General features: G+C 52.2%; 1 protein-coding gene across 1 annotated transcript; it reads right to left on the bottom strand.

Annotated features, from left to right (window-relative positions):
• Positions 1-616: 616 nt before the first annotated feature.
• Positions 617-1,877, bottom strand: LOC125522069. The gene is made up of 2 exons (XM_048687142.1): positions 1,650-1,877; positions 617-1,480 (listed from the first exon to the last, which is right to left on the bottom strand). The coding sequence occupies exons 1-2, from the start codon at positions 1,809-1,811 to the stop codon at positions 881-883; spliced, it is 762 nt and encodes a 253-aa protein (XP_048543099.1). The 5' UTR covers positions 1,812-1,877; the 3' UTR covers positions 617-880.
• Positions 1,878-23,968: the final 22,091 nt, after the last annotated feature.

The raw sequence follows: 23,968 nt of genomic DNA, 5'->3' as shown, positions 1-23,968 counted from the left end.
CACTTTCAAGCTGCCATCGCTCGCAGCGGATGTCATAGGCGTTGTGCACGGATTGGTACAACACTCATTGCTCATCTAGGAAACTTGGATTTTTCCGTGACCATGGCCGCGGCGACATACTCGAGGGGTCGGAGGTTGTACCACTACTCCTCCTGCAACGTCTAGAACGCGGGCATCGGTGGCGTGGGATACGTCGGTTGCTTCTCCTACGCCATGATGGCCTCGTAGTGTGCCTGGGGCCTGCGCCATAGTGAAGCCGGAAACTGGTGTGGGCGCGGGCTCGGCCTCGTCGTCGGACGCCTCCTCCACCGTGCGTTCGTTGCCATCTGAGCTCGCTGAACATGTGTCGCGCACGCCGGGCCTGCCATCTCGTGCTTATGCGTCGACGAGAGCCACTTCCACAGCACTGTCGATCGTCGTCATTGTGCCGGCAGTCATGGACAGATGAGGCATGAGAAGCGAATTTTGTGCGGATTACGCCAAAGGCAGATTTTAAAACATAACAAATCTAACGTCCGGGATAGCAAATTATGTTATCACGAACACGACAATTTCCTTCAGCAAGCATGACTAATCTGAATATGCCGATCGAAGACAACTAATCACGACAACATAATTTATCATCCGGAATGTCAATTTTGCCATGCTTAATAATCTGACATCAAATTTTTAATTTTTTAAATGACAATTCAGAGTTCACCAAATCATCATTAGTTATCTGATACTCTCTCCATCCCATAATGTACGATTTCCTTTTGACAAAAAATGTCTTACATTACAGAACGGATGGAGTAATTTATAGAGGACACTAATCATCTATAATCAGTTCACCTGACTGCCAATTAAATTCTTCAGTTTGCATTTGCAGCTAGCCACCTACCTAAACTTGCGTGTCTCCTACATCCTTCCCTCGTTCCGACGTCTCATCACCACCACTCAAGCCCTGTTCCTCCTCCCAGTCCTCGCACACGTCGAGGAAATAGAGCACGCAGACCATGACGACGCAGGCGGCGAACATGGGGATGGGCCCGAAGAGCCAGAGGAAGACCGGGCAGGAGAAGTAGAATGCCCGCACGCCGAGCGACCAGAAGTAGCTGCCGCGATTGAGCGTGCCGGTGACGTAGTCCACGGCAAGGCCCGGGCGGCGGAGGCGGTGTGCTCGGATCGGGACGTTCACCAGGGTGCTGGTGTGGCTGTAGTACCGGATCGACTGCACGTTGAGGAGGAAGGCCACCAGGAAGCAGACGAGGATGGCGAAGAACTTGGCCGACAGAGCCGCCTCCCCCGTGGCGCCCACCACCAGCGGCGCGTCCGGGAGGAGGTCCCCGCCGCCAGCTCCTGGCTCTCCCCCGCCGCCGCCGGACATGAGCACGGCGATGAGCGAGCTGAGTGTGATGGCCGTGGACGCCAGCAGCGTCGACGCCATGATATTGTTCCGGATCGTCTGCACCGCCAGCACCGCGTGCTTCCCGGACGGCTCCTGCATGCGCCGATCGATCTTGATCAGTTGAATAAATAAAAACCGAAATTTCGAAGGTGAATCGGTAAAAGAAAACTCCGGAGAAACAATGGTTCTGCGAGTAGAGGGTGAACGCGATGATGGATCGATCGCAGGAAATGGGTGGGTGCATGGTTAACGGCGGACGGACCTCCATGATGTGGCGGACCCAGATGCGGCGGTTGATGGCGTTGACGCCGATGACGGTGGTCGCAGGGCGACGCTGGATACGGAGGAGAAGCCACGCGTGGTATCCCAGCATCAGCACCAGCCCCAGAGGCACCAGCACGTAGTCCAGCGCCTCCTTCCCCATCTCTCTCCCCTGTTCCTCCCAAGGAAGAAAATGACGACGCAATGAGGAGCCAAACCGGCCACACACAACTCTAAATCCCAGGCTGTTTTTTTAGTTCCTTTTTCGGCTTTTCCTATTTACCGTTTTCACGAATAAAAGTAAATAAATTTCGCGTTTTTCAGTAAAACCGATTTAGAAAACGAAAAGTCAGATGCTCGCTGCAAGGTGTTGCGTCACATTTTTCTCTCGAAATGATAGGATGGAAAGCCGAGTAAAAGCCAGATTGCCCAATTAATTAAAATCTGACGAAAGCTATCATAATCGCCGAGCGGCACATATAAGATACCCCGCACAAACCATTTCAAAGAGGCCTTTGCCGAGACAACACACATGCATCACCGTCATACCTAAATCCTGAGCAGACGACTCTGACTTCGTCGTAAGCGATCGTCGACTCAACCCACACTATAGAGAGCATGTGGAGTTGTATGACAATCCATGCCACTCAACCACTTGCCACCAGACAATGCTGCTCCGGCTCTGACGGAGTACTACGAAGGAGAATTAGGCACCGCTGACGCTGTAGAAGATCAACGAACGAACCACATGCTGGTCGTCATCGTACGACACCGGGACCCGCCGCCGCAGCTTCGACTTCCGCAACAACAAACCAGTTGAGGCAATCCTGCAGACATGGCAGGGAAGAGCTGACTACCTCAACCAAAACCATTGCTCCCCCAGCATCGTTGCCACAGAAGCCTCGACACCAACACCAACTACATCCACTGGTCCATCTGGCCTACGCCGAGCTCCAAGGACGAAGCGCTAGAGGGAGGAGGGGGGATGCCAAGGCGCCGCCATCGTTCAATCGCACAGGATCAAGGTTCTCCCCGAAGCCGGATCCATGCGGGAGGACGACAACAATGCAATGATGCCTCCAAGAAGGTCTACGACGTCCGCTGCCGCCGCCATCACCAGTCATAGGCCCAAGGAAGATACAGGGTCTTCACCCAAGCTCCCAAACACACAACCTGCACCGCCGTGGCAAGTCCATCAAGCACCACCACTGAGCCAACTCACAGCCGAAGAAGCCAAGCAGCCAACTGCAACTTGAAGAGGTCGGTGGCGGCCACCTACTAGCACCAACTATCAAATCTGTCAATCGTGACCGGAAGTTGGGCCAATGGATGCAACATGAACCACCAAACCTTACCAAGTACCATGCCGACAAGGGACCAGAGGTGTCAACCCAAGGCCAAGAAACACCTCGGTTCCCAGCCACAACCATGCTCCATACGGGCACACACATCACGTGAGCCCACCGGAGGACGGAGACAACAGATCTGACAGACAAATATGCCTTCCTGCTCCATCATCATGAGGCTGCTCCAGAGTTGCAACGCCTCCCGGCGCCACCACGCGACCTCCATGCGGCAAATCCGTGTCGGCAAACCCCTTGTGTGCCCACACTGGTTCACCGAGCATGTCGGTACCCATGGCCACCCGATGTCGGCCTGCCATGACCACCTCATGCCAGTCGCTGCACCTTGTCATGCATTCGTCAAGTGCCGCAGCACCGCATAGGAGGAGCATCTCTAGCAGCCAAGATGATGCCACGGACCACAACCGCCTCCCTTGAGTGTCGCCGCCACACACGCTACTCCCGTCTCGGCAGATCTGGCATGTCGTAGCCATAGCGATGGAAGGAAAAACCCTGTCGCTGCTAGCCCCGCTTGGGCTTTGCCTGCGGTGCCATCCGGCAATGGCAGGTGTAGGATCGAAAGTATGTCTAGAGGGGGGGTGATTAGACTACTTGACCAAATAAAAACTTAACCTTTTCCCAGTTTTAGTTCTTGGCAGATTTTAGCTAATTTAGGACAAGTCAAGCAATCATCACATAATTCAAGCAAGCATGCAAAGAGTATATAGGCAGCGGAAAGTAAAGCATGCAACTTGCAAGAATGTAAAGGGAAGGGTTTGGAGAATTCAAACTCTATTGGAGACACGGATGTTTTTCCCGTGGTTCGGATAGGTGGTGCTATCCTACATCCACGTTGATGGAGACTTCAACCCACGAAGGGTAACGGTTGCGCGAGTCCACACAGGGCTCCACCCAAGGGTAACGGTTGCGCGAGTCCACACAGGGCTCCACCCACGAAGGGTCCACGAAGAAGCAACCACCCACAAAGGGTCCACGAAGAAGCAACCTTGCCTATCCCACCATGGCCATCGCCCACACAGGACTTGCCTCACTAGCGGTAGATCTTCACGAAGTAGGCGATCTCCTTGCCCTTACAAACTCCTTGGTTCAACTCCACAATCTTGTCGGAGGCTCCCAAGTGACACCTAGCCAATCTAGGAGACACCACTCTCCAAGAAGTAACAAATGGTGTGTAGGTAATGAACTCCTTGCTCTTGTGCTTGAAATGATAGTCTCCCCAACACTCAACTCTCTCTCATAGGATTTGGATTTGGTGGAAAGAAGGATTTGAGTGGAAAGCAACTTGGGAAGGCTAGAGATCAAGATTCATATGGTAGGAATGGAATATCTTGGTCTCAACACATGAGTAGGTGGTTCTCTCTCAGAACATATGAGTTGGAAGTGTAGTGTGTTCTGATGGCTCTCTCCGCGAATGAAGAGGAGGTGGAGGGGTATATATAGCCTCCACACAAAATCCAACCGTTACACACAGTTTTCCAATCTCGGTGGGACCGAATCAACAAACTCGGTCGGACCGAAAATGTAAACCTAGTGACCGTTAGAGATTTTCGGTGGGACTGACATGCAACTCGGTAGGACCGATATGGTTAGGGTTTGGGCATAACGTAATCTCGGTGAGACCGATTACACAAACTCGGTGAGACCGAATTTGGTAATTAGCTAACCAGAGAGTTGGTCAGGCAAACTCGGTGGGACCGATTTGCTCTTTCGGTGGACCGAGTGGAACTCGGTGAGACCGAAAAGTTACAAAGGGGAAACACTGAGTTTACATTGCAATCTCGGTGGGACCGATTCGCTCTTTCGGTGGGACCGAAAAGTTACGAAAGGGAAACAGAGAGTTTGCAACCCCATCTCGGTGAGACCGAGATCCTTATCGGTAGGACCGAATTGCTAGGGTTTGGCAGTGGCTAATGACAAGTGAAACTCGGTGGCGCCGGATAGGAAGAATCGGTAGGACCGAGTTTGGCTTAGGGTTTAGGTCATATGTGGATATGGGAAAGTAGTTGAGGGTTTTGGAGCATATCACTAAGCACATGAAGCAAGAGGCTCATTAAGAAATACCTCATCCCTCCTTAATAGTATTGGCTTTTCCTAAAGACTCAATGTGATCTTGGATCACTAAAATATAAAATGAAGAGTCTTGAGCTTTTGAGCTTGAGCCAATCCTTTGTCCTTAGCATTTTGAGGGTTCCACTTTCACATCCATGCCATGCCAATCATTGAGCTTTCCTGAAATAATCATCTTGGAATAGCATTAGCTCAATGAGCTATATGTTGTTATGAATTACCAAAACCACCTAGGGATAGTTGCACTTTCAATCTCCCCCTTTTTGGTAATTGATGACAACATATAGATCAAAAGCTTCGACAAATGATAATAAGCATGAAATATATCGTCGCTTTGAGAAGTATGTGATAAGTAAGAGCTCCCCCTAAATTTGTGCATATTTAAAATTTTGCTTTGGACTGCAAATGCACAAAGAGTTAGAGTCATGGGTTACTCTTCCATGTCACATACATCTTGGTGGAGCGCTTAAAATGATAAGAATGAAATACATGCACTCATCACCAAGAAAAGTGAATGATCACACAAGATAGATAAGATGATAATATTAAGCAAACATTAAGTGTAGCTTATGATCAAACACATGATCATCAATGTCTCACAAATAATGACGTAGTATCTCAGGCACTCAAAAGCAAACAAGTTCGAAAAACCACCAAATAAAGCAAGAGAGAAAAGCAACACTCTCTCTCTCGAAGCGCGACACTCTCTCTCTTGAAGCCTATGATCTATACATCTTCTCCCCCTTTGGCAACAAGTTACCAAAAAGTTCCTAGAAAATGCATAGCACTAGATCGACGCTCAGGCTTGATCTTCTGGTGGTGGTGGAGTCCGGATCACTCCAAGGACGAAGGCTTCTGTAGATGTTGAAGTAGTCGTTGGAGTTGGAGCTGAAGTAGATGCTGGAGCTGGTGGAACTGAGGCTGTAGCTGGTGCTGAAGTGGTGGCTCTGGTGTCAGAAACTGGCACGGCAGATGACCTCGGGCCTCGTGGCACTCTGGCAAAGGTATGAGTGGTAGTCCTGCCTCTCCTCTCCTGCATGTCCTCCTGAAGCTGCTCCACTGCAGACTGAACTTCCGTTACCTTGACATCCAAGTCATAGAACTTCTGTTCCATGATCCTCTCTAGGCTCTGCTGATTCTTAGTGAGGGTGGCCAGACTTTGCTCAATCCTCAGCGTGGATGCAATCAAGTAACCAAGCTGCTCTTGTTTGGTCTTCAAGAAGTACTCAGATGCCTCCTCTTGAGTAGGCATCTTGGCAGCTTTCTCCTTCCTCGCCTTCTCCTTCTTTGCAAATGCTTGGGTAGATGATGGCTCGTTCTCAGTCATGACAACTTGATTGTCCTCGAAATCTGGACGGATGGGCAGGTGTTCCTTGTCCAACAGATATATGCCCGTGCCCATCTTGGAGTTGATGAGCTCTTGAATTTGAGGGGCATATCCGCAGCTCCTCTTCTGATCTGCTGCAGTCCTCTTGATAGTTTCCACTATGAGGCTCATCACCTTAAACTTCTGAGGCACATCAAACACATGTAGCAAGTTGATAGCATGGCCTCTGATCATCTTGTGATCTCCAGACTTAGGCAATAAGGTGTGCCTTAGTATCCAATTGATCGTCGGGAGCCCTGACAGAAGGTAATGCACAGAGCCAAACTTGAAAGTGTCAAGAGCTTCATTGGGAATTTCCTTGTACATATTGGACATGGAGTTATGGTCCATCTTCTTCTTGGCATAGATATCCAAGTCATCATCTTGCTCCTCTGGGGCATTAATGATCTGTGCCCACTCAGCCACTGTGGATTGGTACCTTGTACCCTCAGACATCCATGTGATCCTCCCATCTGGATAAAAGTGTGCCGTGGAGTAGAACTGCATGATACGTTCCTCATTCCACTTTGTGAGCTTCTGCACAACAAAGTCAGCTACTCCACAAGCATGAAAGCTGTCATATACTCCTGGGTAGTGTTCCTCCTTCTCCCTCATGTAGGTCCAGTCAACCCATCTCATGTCACAGACAATTGGCTTCTTATCTAGCAAAACAGTCTCATAGAAATCCTGCTGCTCCTTGGTGTGAAACCTGTAGTCCACGGCAGTCCTTCTCCTTGAAGCATACGGGTCTGCTTCTCTCCATTTCCTCAGCCCTGAATCTCTCCTGAGCTTCATATCCTCAGCCACAGGATGAGCATCGTTGTGCTCTGGGATCTTGGGCTTTAGCTTTCTCAGGACATTCTCCTCCTCATCCTCAGCAACAGTCTCAGGCACTAGGGCCTTGTTCTTCTCAGCTGCAGGAATGTTCCTTGTATTTCTTTTAGGTTTTGGCTTGGAGGCAGCTTTGGGCTTAGATGCAGTAGCCCCCGACCTTATGGCATCACCCATCAGCTTGGGTGCCTTGGGTGCTGGTGCAGCTACCTCTTCTTCCGCTTCTTCTTCCATGATGGAAACTTTTCTAAGCACTCTAGCCACAGTCTTCTTCACCCTCCACTTCCTTTTCTTGCCCTCAGCTGCAACTGGCTCTTGGGGAGTGGGCTTCTCAGTTGAGGCCCTTGCCTTTGACATGGGCTGCCTGCCTGCTGGTCTTTTGATTTTCAGACCTGACTTAGTGCCTTGAGCTGGCTCAATTCTCTTGGTAGTGGCCTCTTCCTCTGCCACATAGTCCTCATCTTCGGAATCTGAAGTCCTCTTCTTCCTTTGTCTCGTGGCAGCCTTTGGCAAATTGCTAGGAGTGCTCCTGCTGCCTTCATCAGATGAACTGGAGGGACTAGTGCCCTCACTCATCACCACTTGCTGCTCTGACATATTTTGGCTATCACTTTGATCAGACATGCTGCAAACTGACTGCTGACCCTGTGAATAGATTATAGATAAGATAGAAAAGATGAGCATCACAAAATGCAGAGTATTTTTGCAAAAGAATAATCCAAAAACTTAGTTTTAGTTTCCCACTGAAATCATCTCGGATCTACTGATTTTCAAACTCGGTGATACCGAAGCAGTTTTGGAACCTAAACTAGTGAACTCGGTAGGACCGAGTCACAGTTCGGTGGCACCAAGACTGCTAGGGTTTCACTGAGTTAAAAAATCGGTCACACCGATAAGTAATTCTCGGTCAGACCGAGTCTCACTTGTGCAATGGCATAAGCCAAATCGGTGGGACCGAGTTTTTCAACTCGGTGGGTCCGAGATAGTTTCGGCGGAAACCTAAACCTAGAATTTTTGAATCAAACCTAATCTATGAGCGTTTTGACTGGATAGAAGTTGATCAAATGTGGCTAGAATCAATATGATCACAATGTGCTAGGAATCAGATTGAGGAATAGCACAAAGATCAAGTCCATACCCTAGTTCGGCGGGGACTTGCTACGGCGGCAACGGTGGGGCAGAATTCCCGTTGACAGCGACGGAGACCAGCGACTGGAGGCTGCTGGCGGCGAGAAGACGATCCGGAGACCACGAGGGCAGAGCAGGCTATCGCGCGGGCGAAGGGGTTCGGAGAAATTTCCAAATTTTGCCCGTGACTATATATAGCCCGACCCTGTCGGTGTGACCGAGTGGAACAACTCGGTGGCACCGAGATTCATAACTGTGTGCAGTTACTGAAACTCGGTGTCGGTGTACTAGAGTAGGGGTACCCTAGTATCCCGAACTTGTGCACGGGCAGTCGCAGCATCCCGCGGCAAGGCTTGCCGGGTGACCGCCAAGGTCCTCCGTGGTTCCTTTGGAGCCATTCAAGGACAAAGTATCCAAGCCAAGGAGACAAGACCCCGGCAAGAGGAGCTTGCCGGGAAGGCCAACCAAGGCATCTCAAGGAACTTGCCGCGACGCGCCACGCGTCGCGGCAAGGCCCGGTGAGCGACAAGATCCCGGACGCGACAAGACAACGACCGTGGCAAGGCGCTTGCCACGGCAAGCCACCACTCTGTGTCCGCGCTCCAGCACATCCACCAACGTGTCGCTCTGGGACCCTTCCAGGCGTAGGGGGCGGGAGGCTGTGCAGCCAGCGGTGCGCGGTGGCAAGCGGCGCTGACAAGATTGCCATCGTGGCGAGCGGTGGCGTCCCTGACGGTCCCTTTTGCACTATTTAGGCGATGCAGACGGGCATTTAATGCCCTTGTCCCCCGCCGTCAGGGTTAGGTATGATACACTGTACCAGGTAGCTGTACCAACCGCAACACCTTTCCATTTTTACCCTTGTCTACGTTGCCACCTGTCGGTGACCCCTTGAGCATATAAAAGGAGGCCCATGCGCAACGTAGAGGGAAAAAAAGAGGAAGAGAACACTCACGCTCGGTCTCGTTAGCTGCTGGGGTGTACTGTAGCACTCCGCGCTCCCGAGCAAGAACTCAATACAAACCACAAAGCAGGAGTAGGGTTTTACGCATCCGTGCGGCCCGAACCTGGGTAAACTGCTCGTGTGCTTCGCCTCGATCCGCTCTTCGTGCGACCCTCGCCCCTGCCGAACCGAAAGGGACTCGGTCCGCCGGTCCCATAGGTGCTCGTGGATTAGTCCCCCGACATATTTGGTGCTCACTGTAGGCGCTGTTGGCGCAGATTTTCTTCGCTGCCGCATTGCCCCCCTGCAGGAACGGGGGAGACCCACCTAGGAATTCAAGAATGCGGCGGATATCATGAGGCTGCGTCCGAGCCTCAACTTCAACTTCACTATTCTGGAGCTCAACGCGATGCTCCAGGAGCTGTTCAAGTATGACCCTCAACATCCTGAAGTGTTCAGGTTGCCGAAGGGTGTCGTTCCGCTGTGAAACAACTCCATGCTCGACCGCATCCGTGCAATGATGCCGCTGTGCGATTCGCATGGAATTGTCCCAACTTGGCAAGAGCCTGCAGACGACGTCGTGCAGAAGTTCTTTGACAGCTTGGTAGAAGTGCCGGTCCACTCTGACGAAAAGAATAGCCTCACCCGCGATACCACCGATGCGGAGATGACACGCATCGCCACTAGGCTGGAAGAGGCGGCGGCAGCCGCAGCCGCGGGCGAATTTGGATTCACCGTGGAGGAGGCAGAGGCATCAGAGGCGGCAAGCCGTGCCGAGCGAGAGGAGCTCGTCAGCGAGAAAGAGCTTGCCGGGCATGACGTCGAGTCGAGCGAGCCCGCCAAGGATACGAGCGGCTCGCTGGAGATCAACTCCTCTTCCTCCTCATCTTCAGGCAGCTCGCCGCAAGCAGAGCCTCCATCCCCACCAAGAAGGCATCTCCGCAAGGCCGGGGACGTAGCGGGGCGGCGGGCGAGTGAACAGTCGCCGCACCGTGCGACACGCTCCACCGCGGCAAGCACTGTTGCTGCGGGAGCACCTCACGCGGCTGCGGCAACTGGAGCGGGGTCCACCCGGACCACCGCTTCTGCTCCTGCCGCTTCTCACGCCGCGGCGGCAGCCGGAGCGGGGTCGTCTCAGACCACCGCCACTGTTCCCGCCAAGCGGCCAAGGGAAACTACTCCTCCGCCTCCTCGCGCCGGACGTGAGACGGACTTCGACTTCTCCGCGTTCAGCTCCGTCGAGGAAGAAGAAGAGTAAGGTTCTCTTGTTGTACTTGTAGTTCTTCAATTCTTGCTGTTTTGTCTTGTATCTCATTTGCTTTACTCTGAACTTATTCCTTTTTAGGACTCTGGCCCAGAGAGCAGCGAAGAGAGCCAAGGTCCCGGTGATTGTCATCAAGGACGAACCTACCGTGACAGCAGGGGGTGCGTCCGAGACAACCTTATCGGACCCGGCAACTGTTCTCCAGAGCAGCCCCCAGCGTAAGTACATGGTTCGCTTTCCGCTGTTAGGCGCGCATGGATACTCTTTCTTTGCTGACATCTGACTGTTGGTTTGTGTAGGAGCAGAGCAGCCCCACCAGGAGCGCCCGGAGGCCGCCCCCGAAATGCCAAGGGAGAGTCCTCCGGCAAGGGAGAGTTCTCCAGCAAGGGACAGCCCCAGCGTCCCCCCGGCGGCGGAGACTACGACTGCCGAACCCAGTATAGGTAATCATTCCTTCAAAGCTTCCCTTGGGTTCTTCTTCTTTTTGGGTATTTGCTTGACTTTTCTCACTTTTTCGGCCATCAGACCCATCTGCTGCGGAGTCGATGGAGACCGAGGTTGCTGCCGACGACGCCGCTGCCACTGAAGAAGCAGCCGGCGCTGATGATCCCGCCGGCGACGAGCCGCCAAAGCTGCCGCCGCAGCAGCTGGCGAGGGGTCTGGCGATCGCACTGACGGCCCTGAGGCCGCAGGAGCGCCAGGCGCTACGTCGACCGCCGACCCGTCCGCCGCTGCCGCAGCGCCAGGCTCCCAAGAGCCCCAGCCAGGCGTCTACTTGAAGGCCGGCGATGGCGTCTTCATCAACCTCCCCTGGGCGTCAAGCTCCAGGGCGCCGGTCGAGGAAGAGAGCTTTGATGGAGAGGTGCTCGCCTCCGCTGGGCTAACGCTAGTTGATGCGCCGAGCAGCAGCAGCGGAGAGCTTGAGGAGGAGCGGCTGCTGCGGAAGCTGTTGTCGCTCTACCGCGCGCGGCAAGCCAAGCTGGAATCCTGCGAGGCGCTTGTCGCGAAGGCAGGAGTGGACATCGAGAAGCGCGCGGAGGAGCTCCGGGGTCTCAACCAGGAAGCTCTCCGGTCCCTGGCAGAGGAGCGGGAGCAACTCGCCGAAGAGCAGAAGGCCTTCTTCTTCGAGAAGGCCGAAGTTGAAGAGCAACAGCGGCTTGCCGCTGAGAAGCTGTCTGTGCAGGAGGGCGAGCTGGTGCAGCAGAAAGTTAACCTCGACAGCCACGAGGAGGAGCTTGCCGCGCGTGAGCAAAAATTCGGCGGAGCCCTTAAGCAAGCAGAGGATGCTGCCGCAGTTGCCGAGGCCACCAAGAAGGAGCTGGAGACGAAGGTGGCGCAGCTGGAGGCCGATCTCAAGGCGAGTGGTGGAGAGCTTGCCGTGCTCAAGCGTGAGCAGGAGAAGAACGCCCACAGCAACTCAGAGCTGTAGGTTCGTCTCGCCGAGAAGGACAAAGAGCTTAGCGCCGCCAAGGACTCCAACGCAGATCTTGAGTTGAAGCTGACCACTTTGACCAAGACGCTGGAGAAAGTGGAGCACTTGATGGAGGGTCTCGTGAATGCTGCCGCAGATATCGACAGGGAGCTGGCGCAGCTGGGGGTGGAGGATCTCGGGTGACGGCAATCTTAAGCCTATCGTCTTCCGGGGCCACGTCACTCCAATCGCTGCTGCGTGCTACTGGGGCTTGGCGCCGGGCGGTAAACGGCTGCGGGTTCTCCTCGACAATCCAGCACCTGTCTGCTCTCCATTCCTCCCACTTGCCGCAGAACTCTCCCTCCAGATAAGTGTCCTTCTTGCCGGCCCTTGAGATCCAGGCGATTTCGCCGGATAAAGGCTCTCCTCTCTCTACTCGGGGCATAAAGAAGTGGCGAAAAAGGGCTACATTGGGATAGACTCCGACAAAGTTTTCGCAGAGATGTGCGAAAACTTCCATGGTCAGAACAACATTGGGGGTGAAGTCAAGGAGGCGGGACCTGTAGGTGTTCATAATATCGCAGAAAAACTCAGAGAAGGGCGGGCAGAGCCCGCAGTAGAAGAACAAGGCGAAGAAAGGATATCCGTTTGGAGCCATTTTCCAAGCGGCGGCTGGAAGTACCTTCGTGCGCGGATGCGCTCGCGTCTCCGTCGACCAGAAGAGGTAGTAATTCTCCCTCAGCTCCCTCGCGGCGAGCTTGGGGGGGGGGAAGATTGCCCGCTCCTTTCGCAGCGCCGCAAGCCGCTGCGCCTCGGTCGACTTCACAACCTTCCCTTTGTCGGCTCTCGGAGCCATGGCGGAAGTGGTGGAGGAGGTCGACGGCGTTGGTGGTGCTGGTGGTGATGGGGGGCGGGGCGCTGCTCTCTTTCAGCTTTGGGAAGACGAGGGAGCGGCGGAGATTTCCGAGATTGGAGTAGCAACCGGCGAATGGGCGAACTACCCCTGTTTCCCATGCTTATAAAGAAGGAGGGGGCGGACGTTCCGCCTTTCCGAATAAAGAAACCACCCACGATCAACCCCACGACGCCGCCTTCAACGCGTGCCGTTCGGGGAGGGCGCGGTGGATACGGGGAGAGATATGGCGTAACCCAGGCCGCGCGTGCTCGTGCCCTGTTTTTGTCGGTGTACTAGAGTAGGGGTACCCTAGTATCCCAAACTTGTGCACGGGCAGTCGCAGCATCCCGCGGCAAGGCTTGCCGGGTGACCGCCAAGGTCCTCCGTGGTTCCTTTGGAGCCATTCAAGAACAAAGTATCCAAGCCAAGGAGACAAGACCCCGGCAAGAGGAGCTTGCCGAGAAGGCCAACCAAGGCATCTCAAGGAACTTGCCGCGATGTGACATGCGTCCCGGCAAGCCCGGTGAGCGACAAGCTCCCGAATGCGTCAAGACAACGACCGCGGCAAGGCCCTTTGCCACGGCAAGCCACCACTCTGTGTCCGCGCTCCAGCACATCCACCAACGTGTCGCTCTGGGACCCTTCCAGGCGTAGGGGGCGGGAGGCTGTGCAGCCAGCGGTGCGCGGTGGCAAGCGGCGCTGACAAGATTGCCATCGTGGCGAGCGGTGGCGTCCCTGACGGTCCCTTTTGCACTATTTAGGCGACGCAGACGGGCATTTAATGCCCTTGTCCCCTGCCGTCAGGGTTAGGTATGATACACTGTAGCAGGTAGCTGTACCAACCGCAACACCTTTCCATTTTTACCCTTGTCTACGTTGCCACCTGTCGGTGACCCCTTGAGCATATAAAAGGAGGCCCATGCGCAACGTAGAGGGGAAAAAAGAGGAAGAGAACACTCATGCTCGGTCTCGTTAGTTGCTGGGGTGTACTGTAGCACTCCGCGCTCCCGAGAAAGAACTCAATACAAACCACAAAGCAGGAGTAGGGTTTTACGCATCCGTGCGGCCCGAACCTGGGTAAACTGCTCGTGTGCTTCGCCTCGATCCGCTCTTCGTGCGACCCTCGCCCCCGCCGAACCGAAAGGGACTCGGTCCGCCGGTCCCATAGGTGCTCGTGGATTAGTCCCCCGGCACTCGGTGTGACCGAAAGGTTCAAATCGGTTGCACCGAGATCGAAAACCTAGATCAACTTAATGATCTCGGTAGGACCGAAAGTAGAGTATCGGTCAGACCGAGAATCATAAAGAGGTTTTGGAAGTTTAAGTCTATGACGAATCGGGGACTCCGAGCGCTCCTCACACAGAGTGGTTCGAATCTGACTTGATCAAATTTTGTGATGCAGCATGAATAGAGTTTGAGACGAGAAGAGCATAGATAGCTAGAGGAGGTTCTTAGGCATTCTTGTCCATCCACTTGGCAAAAGAAGATAAAACCAAACAATCAAAACAACAAGTGGATGTCCTCGAATGAGTAAATTATGCAACCAGCATGCTCACACAATAATATGGCAAATGAAATATGTGGCAAGGCATGCACAACCAATTCTAGCATCTATCAAGCAATTTGCGATGACTAGGTCATCTATATATGAGTATATTGACTTAGGAGTCAAGTGAGAACACTTGATCATAGGTCATACTCATCATTTAAGCTCAAGTGGGGTTACCACTTTTACATAAAGCATTGTTTTGTTCACATTTTTAGAGTTTCTTTAGCTCAAGTCTTAGAGTAAAGGTCCCCCTAGATGTGATATCCCCCCTAAGAGGGATGAACTAACCTTGGGTTTTGTCGATGATGACTTCATGTAGATATTGAAGATGTGGATGCTCAATGTTGATGTAGATCTCCTGGAGCTATCCATTTGAGTGAATTGCACTTTCAATACCTACATGGGTTAGTCCCACAAGGAACAAGCAAGGATATCCATAGACATAGAGTGATGCACACAAAAGATGATGTCCATGAAAACTTTTAGGTTACCTTGTCCCTTGCCTTACCAACAAGAGGGTTTGTGACTCCTTGAACTAGTGCAAGATGTGGAAGTTGATTGCACTTGTCCTTGCCAAAATGATAAGAGTGAAGTACGTTGGCGGAGTCACCCTCAAGAACTCTCTAGTTCTTCTTCTTTTGGATCCACATAATCTTGATGGGAATCCTTGGAGTTGTAGTCGTACTTGATGAAGTGGAACTTGAAGTAGTCTTGGGAATCCACTTGACTAAGGTCTTTGGAGCTTCTCCAAATGCATCGATTTCCTCTTGAAGCTTGTCCTTCCCTTTTTGCTTGTAGTCTTGTGGTGGAAGATCATCTTGAGCTTGTGTCCCCTTGAAAGAAGTATACTTCTCTTGTTGAGGGACAAACTTTGTCTTGGGGTATTGATCTTCTTCCCACTCAACTCCATTGGCATTGAACTTTCGTTCAAAACCAACACCTTGATTCTTCCGGTGCATTCCTTGCTTGCGCACAATTTCTTCGAATTTCTTACTCCCGGCAAGGCTTTTGTACACTCCTTTCTCTATAATTCCCTTCAATAAGCTATTCTCTTGCTCAAGTGTAACTTGGCTAAGAGAATCATTAGTGGAATCAAGAGAACTACTAGAAGCAACAATATTGGATTTAGCATGATCATTGTTACTACTAGAGGAAGAATCTTTCTTGTTAGACTTGACTTGAGGCATGTAAGTGGATAAGAGTAAACGCTTGGCAATGTAAGAAGAACTTTTCTTGCGAAGATCATCATTGATTGCTTTTAAGAACTCATGCTCTTGCTCAAGATTGAGCTTTTCAAAGAGTAATTTCTCATGAGCTCTTAAAAGTTCTCAATGATCTTCGAAGATAGTGTCATGAGCTAACTTAAGAGTTTTTAGTTCTTTAGTTAGAGACTCAATCTTCTCCTTATCATTGTCATTCGTTTTATCTTGATTAGCATGATTAATTTGTCTTTCATCATAGTATTCATCACTAGAGTTGTCAACAAGCAAATCATCACCTAACAAGTCATCTTCATCACTATTGAAATCAACATACTCAGGGTGTGTTACCTTAGGACCTTTGGCCATTAAGCATCTTCCAATTCCCTCATTTGGTGAGTCAAATATGTCGTAGGAGTTGGTTGACACAAGTGCTAGACCGGCAACACCTTCATCTTGAGTATCTTCGGAGCCGGAGTAATAACTTCTCTCGGAGTGGCTGTCGGAGTCGGAGCCGGATACCCATTCACCAACATGAGCTTGATGTCTTCGTCTTGTGTAGCTCCTTGATGATTTTTCCTTCCTTTCCGAATCCTTGCTTCTCCGTGAGTATCTTCGTTCATAACGATCATCTCTACTCCTTCTCTCTCTTGGTGGTGATTCTTTGCTTCTTCTTTTTGGAGAATCTTCTCTTCTCTTGTAGGGAGCCGTACACTCATTGGAATAGTGTCCGGGTCTTCCACAATTGTAGCAGTTTCGCTCTCGACTAGAAGATCTTTTGTCATTGTAGGACCTTGACTTGAAGCTTCTATCTTTGCTTCTACTCTTGTAGAACTTGTTGAAGTTCTTCACCATTAAGCTCAATTCTTCATTGAAGTCTTGTTTCTCACTTGATGATGTAGGGGCTTCACATGAGGCTTTATAGGCACCACTTGATTTGTTGTGAAGTTCCTCTTTATCCTTAAGTGACATCTCATGAGCAACAATTCTTCCAATCACTTCCGTTGGCTTGAGATCTTTGTAATTGGGCATCATTTGGATCAATGTGCACACAGTATCATATTTTCCATCCAAGGCTCTTAGAATCTTCTTGATGATGAATCTATCGGTCATATCTTCACTTCCTAAGCCGGCAATCTCATTTGTGATGAGAGCAAGCCTAGAGTACGTTTCGGCGACACCTTCACCATCCTTCATCTTGAACTTGTCAAGTTGGCTTTGAAGCACATCCAATTTGGATTCCTTGACAGAGTCGGTACCTTCGTGCATATCAATCAAAGTGTCCCAAATTTCCTTTGCATTCTCAAGACGGCTGATTTTGTTGAATTCTTCGGGGCACAATCCGTTGAAGAGAATATCACAAGCTTGAGCATTGTATTGCAACATCTTCAACTCATCCGCGGTAGCTTCACGGTTCAGTTCTCTCCCATCAAAGAAGTCACCTTGCAAACCAACACACACAATAGCCCAAACGGCAGGGTTACGTCCAAGAATATGCATTTTCATCTTATGCTTCCAACTAGCAAAATTAGTACCATCAAAGTAAGGACCTCTACGGTGATAATTTCCCTCTCTAGACGCCATACTCTCCTAGGTTGTGAAACCAAGGATATGACCACCAAAAGCTATGGAGATCAAGCAAATGGAGACCAAAGCTCTGATACCACTTGTAGGATCGAAAGTATGTCTAGAGGGGGGGTGATTAGACTACTTGACCAAATAAAAACTTAACCTTTTCCCAATTTTAGTTCTTGGCAGATTTTAGCTAATTTAGGACAAGTCAAGCAATCATCACATAATTCAAGCAAGCATGCAAAGAGTATATAGGCAGCGGAAAGTAAAGCATGCAACTTGCAAGAATGTAAAGGGAAGGGTTTGGAGAATTCAAACGCTATTGGAGACACGGATGTTTTTCCCGTGGTCCGGATAGGTAGTGCTATCCTACATCCACATTGATGGAGACTTCAACCCACGAAGGGTAACGGTTGCGCGAGTCCACACAGGGCTCCACCCAAGGGTAACGGTTGCGCGAGTCCACACAGGGCTCCACCCACGAAGGGTCCACGAAGAAGCAACCACCCACAAAGGGTCCACGAAGAAGCAACCTTGCCTATCCCACCATGGCCATCGCCCACACAGGACTTGCCTCACTAGCGGTAGATCTTCACGAAGTAGGCGATCTCCTTTCCCTTAAAAACTCCTTGGTTCAACTCCACAATCTTGTCGGAGGCTCCCAAGTGACACCTAGCCAATCTAGGAGACACCACTCTCCAAGAAGTAACAAATGGTCTATAGGTAATGAACTCCTTGCTCTTGTGCTTCAAATGATAGTCTCCCCAACACTCAACTCTCTCTCATAGGATTTGGATTTGGTGGAAAGAGGGTTTGAGTGGAAAGCAACTTGGGAAGGCTAGAGATCAAGATTCATATGGTAGGAATGGAATGTCTTGGTCTCAACACATGAGTAGGTGGTTCTCTCTCAGAACATATGAGTTGGAATGGTGTGTGTGTTCTGATGGCTCTCTCTCTCGAATGAGAAGAAGGTGGAGGGGTATATATAGCCTCCACACAAAATCCAACCGTTACACAGTTTTCCAATCTCGGTGGGACCGAATCAATAAGCTCGGTCGAACCGAAAATGTAAACCTAGTGACCGTTAGAGATTTTCAGTGGGACTGATATGCAACTCGGTAGGACCGATGTGGTTAGGGTTTGGGCATAACGTAATCTCGGTGAGACCGATTACACAAACTCGGTGGGACCGAATTTGGTAATTAGCTAACCAGAGAGTTGGTCAGGCAAACTCGGTGGGACCGATTTGCTCTTTCGGTGAGACCGAGTGGAACTCGGTGAGACCGAAAAGTTACAAAGGGGAAACACTGAGTTTACATTGCAATCTCGGTGGGACCGATTCGCTCTTTCGATGGGACCGAAAAGTTACGAAAGGGAAACAGAGAGTTTGCAACCCCATCTCGGTGAGACCGAGATCCTTATCGGTAGGACCGAATTGCTAGGGTTTGGCAGTGGCTAATGACAAGTGAAACTCGGTGGCGCCGGATAGGAAGAATCGGTAGGACCGAGTTTGGCTTAGGGTTTAGGTCATATGTGGATATGGGAAAGTAGTTGAGGGTTTTGGAGCATATCACTAAGCACATGAAGCAAGAGGCTCATTAAGCAACACCTCATCCCTCCTTGATAGTATTTGCTTTTCCTAAAGACTCAATGTGATCTTGGATCACTAAAACATAAAATGAAGAGTCTTGAGCTTTTGAGCTTGAGCCAATCCTTTGTCCTTAGCATTTTGAGGGTTCCACTTTCACATCCATGCCATGCCAATCATTGAGCTTTCCTGAAATAATCATCTTGGAATAGTATTAGCTCAATGAGCTATATGTTGTTATGAATTACCAAAACCACCTAGGGATAGTTGCACTTTCAATCTCCCCCTTTTTGGTAATTGATGACAACATATAGATTAAAGCTTCGACAAATGATAATAAGCATGAAATATATCGTCGCTTTGAGAAGTATGTGATAAGTAAGAGCTCCCCCTAAATTTGTGCATATTTAAAATTTTGCTTTGGACTGCAAATGCACAAAGAGTTAGAGTCATGGGTTACTCTTCCATGTCACATACATCTTGGTGGAGCCCTTAAAATGATAAGAATGAAATACATGCACTCATCACCAAGAAAAGTGAATGATCACACAAGATAGATAAGATGATAATATTAAGCAAACATTAAGTGTAGCTTATGATCAAACACATGATCATCAATGTCTCACAAATAATGACATAGTATCTCAGGCACTCAAAAGCAAACATGTTCGACAAACCACCAAATAAAGCAAGAGAGAAAAGCAACACTCTCTCTCTCGAAGCGCAACACTCTCTCTCTCGAAGCCTAAGAACTAAATGGGATCACAACAAACACGACAGCGTGGTGGTGATGGAGCACCGACAGCGCTTCGCTAAGCGTCGCTGTCGGCGTTCTGGGAACGGGGGTCCCCAGACTTGCCTGCCTGCGGCCCGTGGCGTGGGTGGGCTGGCAGGTCTGTACGGCCATCTTCATTGATAAGCCATTCAAGACCCTTGCGAGGGGCCAAGCCTCGCGAGGTGGACGACGCAAGACCCCCTGAGGAGCGGCCTCACAAGGCAGGCTCGCGAGGGGCGGAGAGATCAAGGCAGGGCAAACCTCGCGAGGTCCTCATGACGTGAGCCATGACGATCGAGACCAGGCGGGCGCCAACGCGCGCAGTGTCCTTGCTTCCTCTTTGGTGCCAAGGGGGCAAGCGCAGACGCGGAGTACCGAGGCATCAAGCAAAGGTTTCCATATTGGTGCAACGAGACCAAGACCAGAAGGACGGCAGGACGGAGGTCACCGTGGAGCCCAAGACGGCGTCATCACCAGAACCTTTGGCAGGCGAAGACCCCTTTTTGTCAGGATAATTTGTGCTAGCTGTCTCCTTTCGAATTGGCCGTTGTTGGCTCCCTTCCCGCTCAATATTTGGGGAGAGGACCAGGGCCTATATAAGTAGAACTAGCCACCACAGTAGAGGGGATCGACCCCATCACAAATAGAGAACGAATCCAAGATCATCCCACCCACACAAGTTCACCAAGCACAAGAACACCTCAACCTCAGGAGGATGTTCTTCCCTTTGTACTATTCATCATCAGCCCAATAGGCAATCCACCACCGCCACACTGGAGTAGGGTATTACACCACAATGGTGGCCCGAACCAGTATAAATCTTGTGTCTTTCTGTGTTGTGAGTTCGTCGAGTTCGTCCATGAGATTTTAGCGAGCTAGGGGGTGGATCGATAGGGAGAAAACCTTCGCGTGCACCCCAGTGTTCGAACCTCAAGTGTTTGCCGGAACCCGTGATCCGACATTCACGCGCTAGGTAGGGGTGCACCATAGCTTCTCTTCCGTCGATCTGCGCTTCGTCGACACCGCGCTTCGCCCACATGGCAGGCGCCCTGCCGCCGACTCCGACGGCCAGCGTTGACGACGGGGCAGGGGGTTCCAAGCTCTGGCCCCCGCCCTATGTCGGGTGCAGTGGCCACCCAAGTTCAAGCCGGAGATGCCGTCACGCTACGACGGCGCAGCAGACCCGTCAGTTTTCCTGCTGGCGTATGAGGTGGCCGTCCTCGAAGCCGGGGGTGATGACAAGGTCATGGTCAACAGGCTTCCCATGGCCCTCGCCAGCGAGCCGCGTGCCTGGATGCTCAACCATCCCGGATCCACGGTGGCGTCTTGGGAGGAGCTCAGCGACCTCTTCACTGCATGCTACGCGGCACCGGCGCACCACGCGGTCGCGGCCCTGCTAGGCGGCTCACAAGCGCTGCCTTCAGAGCACCACATCAAGCCGTTCCTCCACCAGATCGATGCCGCTTCCACGCGCTCGGGGGCTCCGCCGGGCTGGGCTGCGCCTAAGGCCGACCTCACCTTCAGCTCAAAATACCACCCCGTCACCACCACCGGCTCGGGCATGCTTCGGATGCTCTGCATGCCCACCATCTGCAACGTGGCCGTCACCAAGACCCTCATCGACGGCGGTGCTGGCCTCAACTTGCTCTCCATGGAGGCCTTCAACCTTCTTCACATGCCGCTCGAGCGATTCAGCCTCAGCAAGCCTTTCTCAGGAGTTGGTGGTGGCGCTGCCCGCTCCCTGGGGCAGATCTGCCTTCCCATCACCTTTGGCATGCGCGACAACTATCGCACGGAGCTGGTCGACTTCGACATCGCCCGCATCGGCCTCCCATACAACGCCATCCTCGGGTACCCAGCTCTGGCCCAGTTCATGGCGGCGACTCATCTAGCCCACAACCTCATGAAAATGCCAGGAAGCAAAGGTGTCCTCACCATCAAGGGGGACACCAAGGAGGCCGTGACGGCGCTCAAACTTGCCTTCAGGACCGTTGTGGCGGCACAGCCCACCGGCACCGGTGCTCCCGAGGCCATGGAGGCCGCGCCAACCAAGAAGAAGCAGCTGTTCACCCAAGACAAGGCAGAGACAAAGCAGGTGCCGGTCGATGGGGACGGATCCTCAGGATCCACCTTCACCATAGGTGCCGGCCTCAACCCCAGCCAAGAGGAAGCATTGGTGAAGTTCTTGCGCGCGAACAAGGACATATTTGCATGGGAGCCCAATGGGGGTCCCGAGAGAGGTGATTCAGCACCACTTAAGGGTGTGCCCCAATGTGCGCCCTGTGAAGCAGCGAGCAAGGCGGCAGTCCACGAAGAAGCAGGCCTTCATCGTCCAAGAGACCCGCAAGTTGGAGGCGGCGGGTGCCGTTCGTGATGTTAGGTACCCCGAGTGGCTGGCAAACCCAGTCGTGGTGCCGAAGAAAGGCGGGAAGGAGCGAATGTGTGTCGACTTCACCAACCTCAGCAAGGCATGCCCTCAAGATCCGTTCCCTCTCCCGCGCATCGACCAGATCGTCGACTCCACCGCTGAGTGCGACCTGCTGTGCTTCCTGGATGAGTTCTCAGGGTATCACCAAATCAAGATGGCGGTGGAAGATGTAGAGAAGACAGCCTTCCTGACCCCGTGCGGGGTGTACTGCTACACCTGTATGCCCTTCGGACTGCGCAACGGGGGTGCGACCTTTCAGCAGCTGATGCACATTGCTTTAGGGCGGCAGCTCGGGAGGAACACGGAGGCCTATGTCGACGACATTGTGGTGAAGTCTCGGGAGGTGAAAACCTTGATCCAAGACCTGGAGGAGACCTTCGAAAGCCTGCGCCAGGTGAACTTGTGGCTTAACCCAGAAAAGTGTGTGTTCGGTGTCCCTTTCGGCAAGCTGTTGGGATTCCTCGTGTCACACAGAGGGATCGAGGCGAACCTGGAGAAGATCAAGGCCGTTGAGGGCATGAGCCCGTCGCAGACCCTCAAGGAAATGCAGAAGCTGGCTAGTCAGGTGACTGCATTGGGGCGCTTCATCTCCAAGCTGGGAGAGTGTGCCTTACCCTTTTCCAAGCTGATGAAGAAGAAGGGCCCGTTCGAGTGGACTCCAGAGGCCGACCAAGCGTTCCAAGACCTCAAGAGATACTCGACCAGCCCACTGGTGTTGGTGGCGCCATGGCCTCTCGAGCCTCTAGTACTTTACCTTGCCGCCATCCAATACTCCGCCAGCGCAGCGCTAGTGGCGGTTCATGAGGAGCACCAGGCCAAGAGTGCGCCGCGCCAAGCTACGTCGCCAGCCAAGGTGATGCAAGATCAGGAAGGCACAACAAAAGCCATAGCGGCAGCAACAGAGGACCAAACTCGGCAGGATGACACCGTAGAGATTCCCGCAAGCGACCAGGAGCCAGGGGTCCCGCCACCTCAGGAGACAACCCAACTTGCACAAGACACGAGCCTCACCAACACACCGGTCCTCGTCGAGCACCCGGTGTACTTCGTCAACACGGTGTTGCAGGACACGAGGGCACGCTATCCCATGCCTCAAAAGCTCCTGCTCGCGCTCCTGGTGGCCTCGCGCAAGTTGCGGCACTACTTCCAGGGCCACCCCATCAAAGTCATCTCGGCCTACCCATTGGAGAGGGTGCTCAGGAGCCCCATCTCTGCTGGAAGGGTCACCAGTGGAACATCGAGTAGCAGGCATTCCAGTTGGAGTTCAGCACCACCAGGGTCATCAAGGGAGCCGCACTCGCTGACTTCGTGGCGGAATGGACGGATGCCCCGGCGCTGGAAGCAGGCGAGGACCGGTCAACCTCGCTAGGAAGTGAGGCGCCAGACGGATGGGTCATGTATTTCATGTTGGGTGGTAATTTCAAAAAATTTCCTACGCACACGCAAGTTCATGGTGATACATAGCAACGAGAGGGGAGAGTGTGTCCACGTACCCTCGTAGACCGAAAGCGGAAGCGTTAGCACAACGCGGTTGATGTAGTCATACGCCTTCACGATCCGACCGATCAAGTACCGAACGCATGGCACCTCCGAGTTCTGCACACGTTTAGCTCGATGACGTCCCTCGAACTCCGATCCAGCCGAGCTTTGAGGGAGAGTTCCGTGAGCACGACGGCGTGGTGACTATGTTGATGTTCTACCGTCGCAGGGCTTTGCCTAAGCACCGCTACGATATTATTGAGGTGGACTATGGTGGAGAGGGGCACCGCACACGGCTAAAAGATCCAAGAGATCAATTGTTGTGTCTATGGGGTGCCCCCTGGCCATGTATATAAAGGAGTGGAGGAGGGGGAGAGGGCCGGCGCCTATGGCACGCCCTGGAGGAGTCCTACTCCCACCGGGAGTAGGATTCCTCCCCTTCCAAGTAGTAGGAGTAGGAG

The sequence above is a fragment of the Triticum urartu genome, chromosome 7 (genome assembly GCF_003073215.2).
Source record: "Triticum urartu cultivar G1812 chromosome 7, Tu2.1, whole genome shotgun sequence".
Classification (NCBI taxonomy): Eukaryota; Viridiplantae; Streptophyta; class Magnoliopsida; order Poales; family Poaceae; genus Triticum; species Triticum urartu.
Note: the sequence above shows the minus strand (reverse complement) of the source record. Positions and strands in the feature narration are given on the sequence as shown.

Excerpts from the sequence above, each read along its gene's own strand:
- LOC125522069 (XM_048687142.1), bottom strand. The coding sequence starts at position 1,811 with ATGGGGAAGGAGGCGCTGGACTACGTGCTGGTGCCTCTGGGGCTGGTG. Across the intron at positions 1,481-1,649 it reads GGGTCCGCCACATCATGGAG|GAGCCGTCCGGGAAGCACGC; the intron begins GTCCGTCCGCCG and ends CGGCGCATGCAG.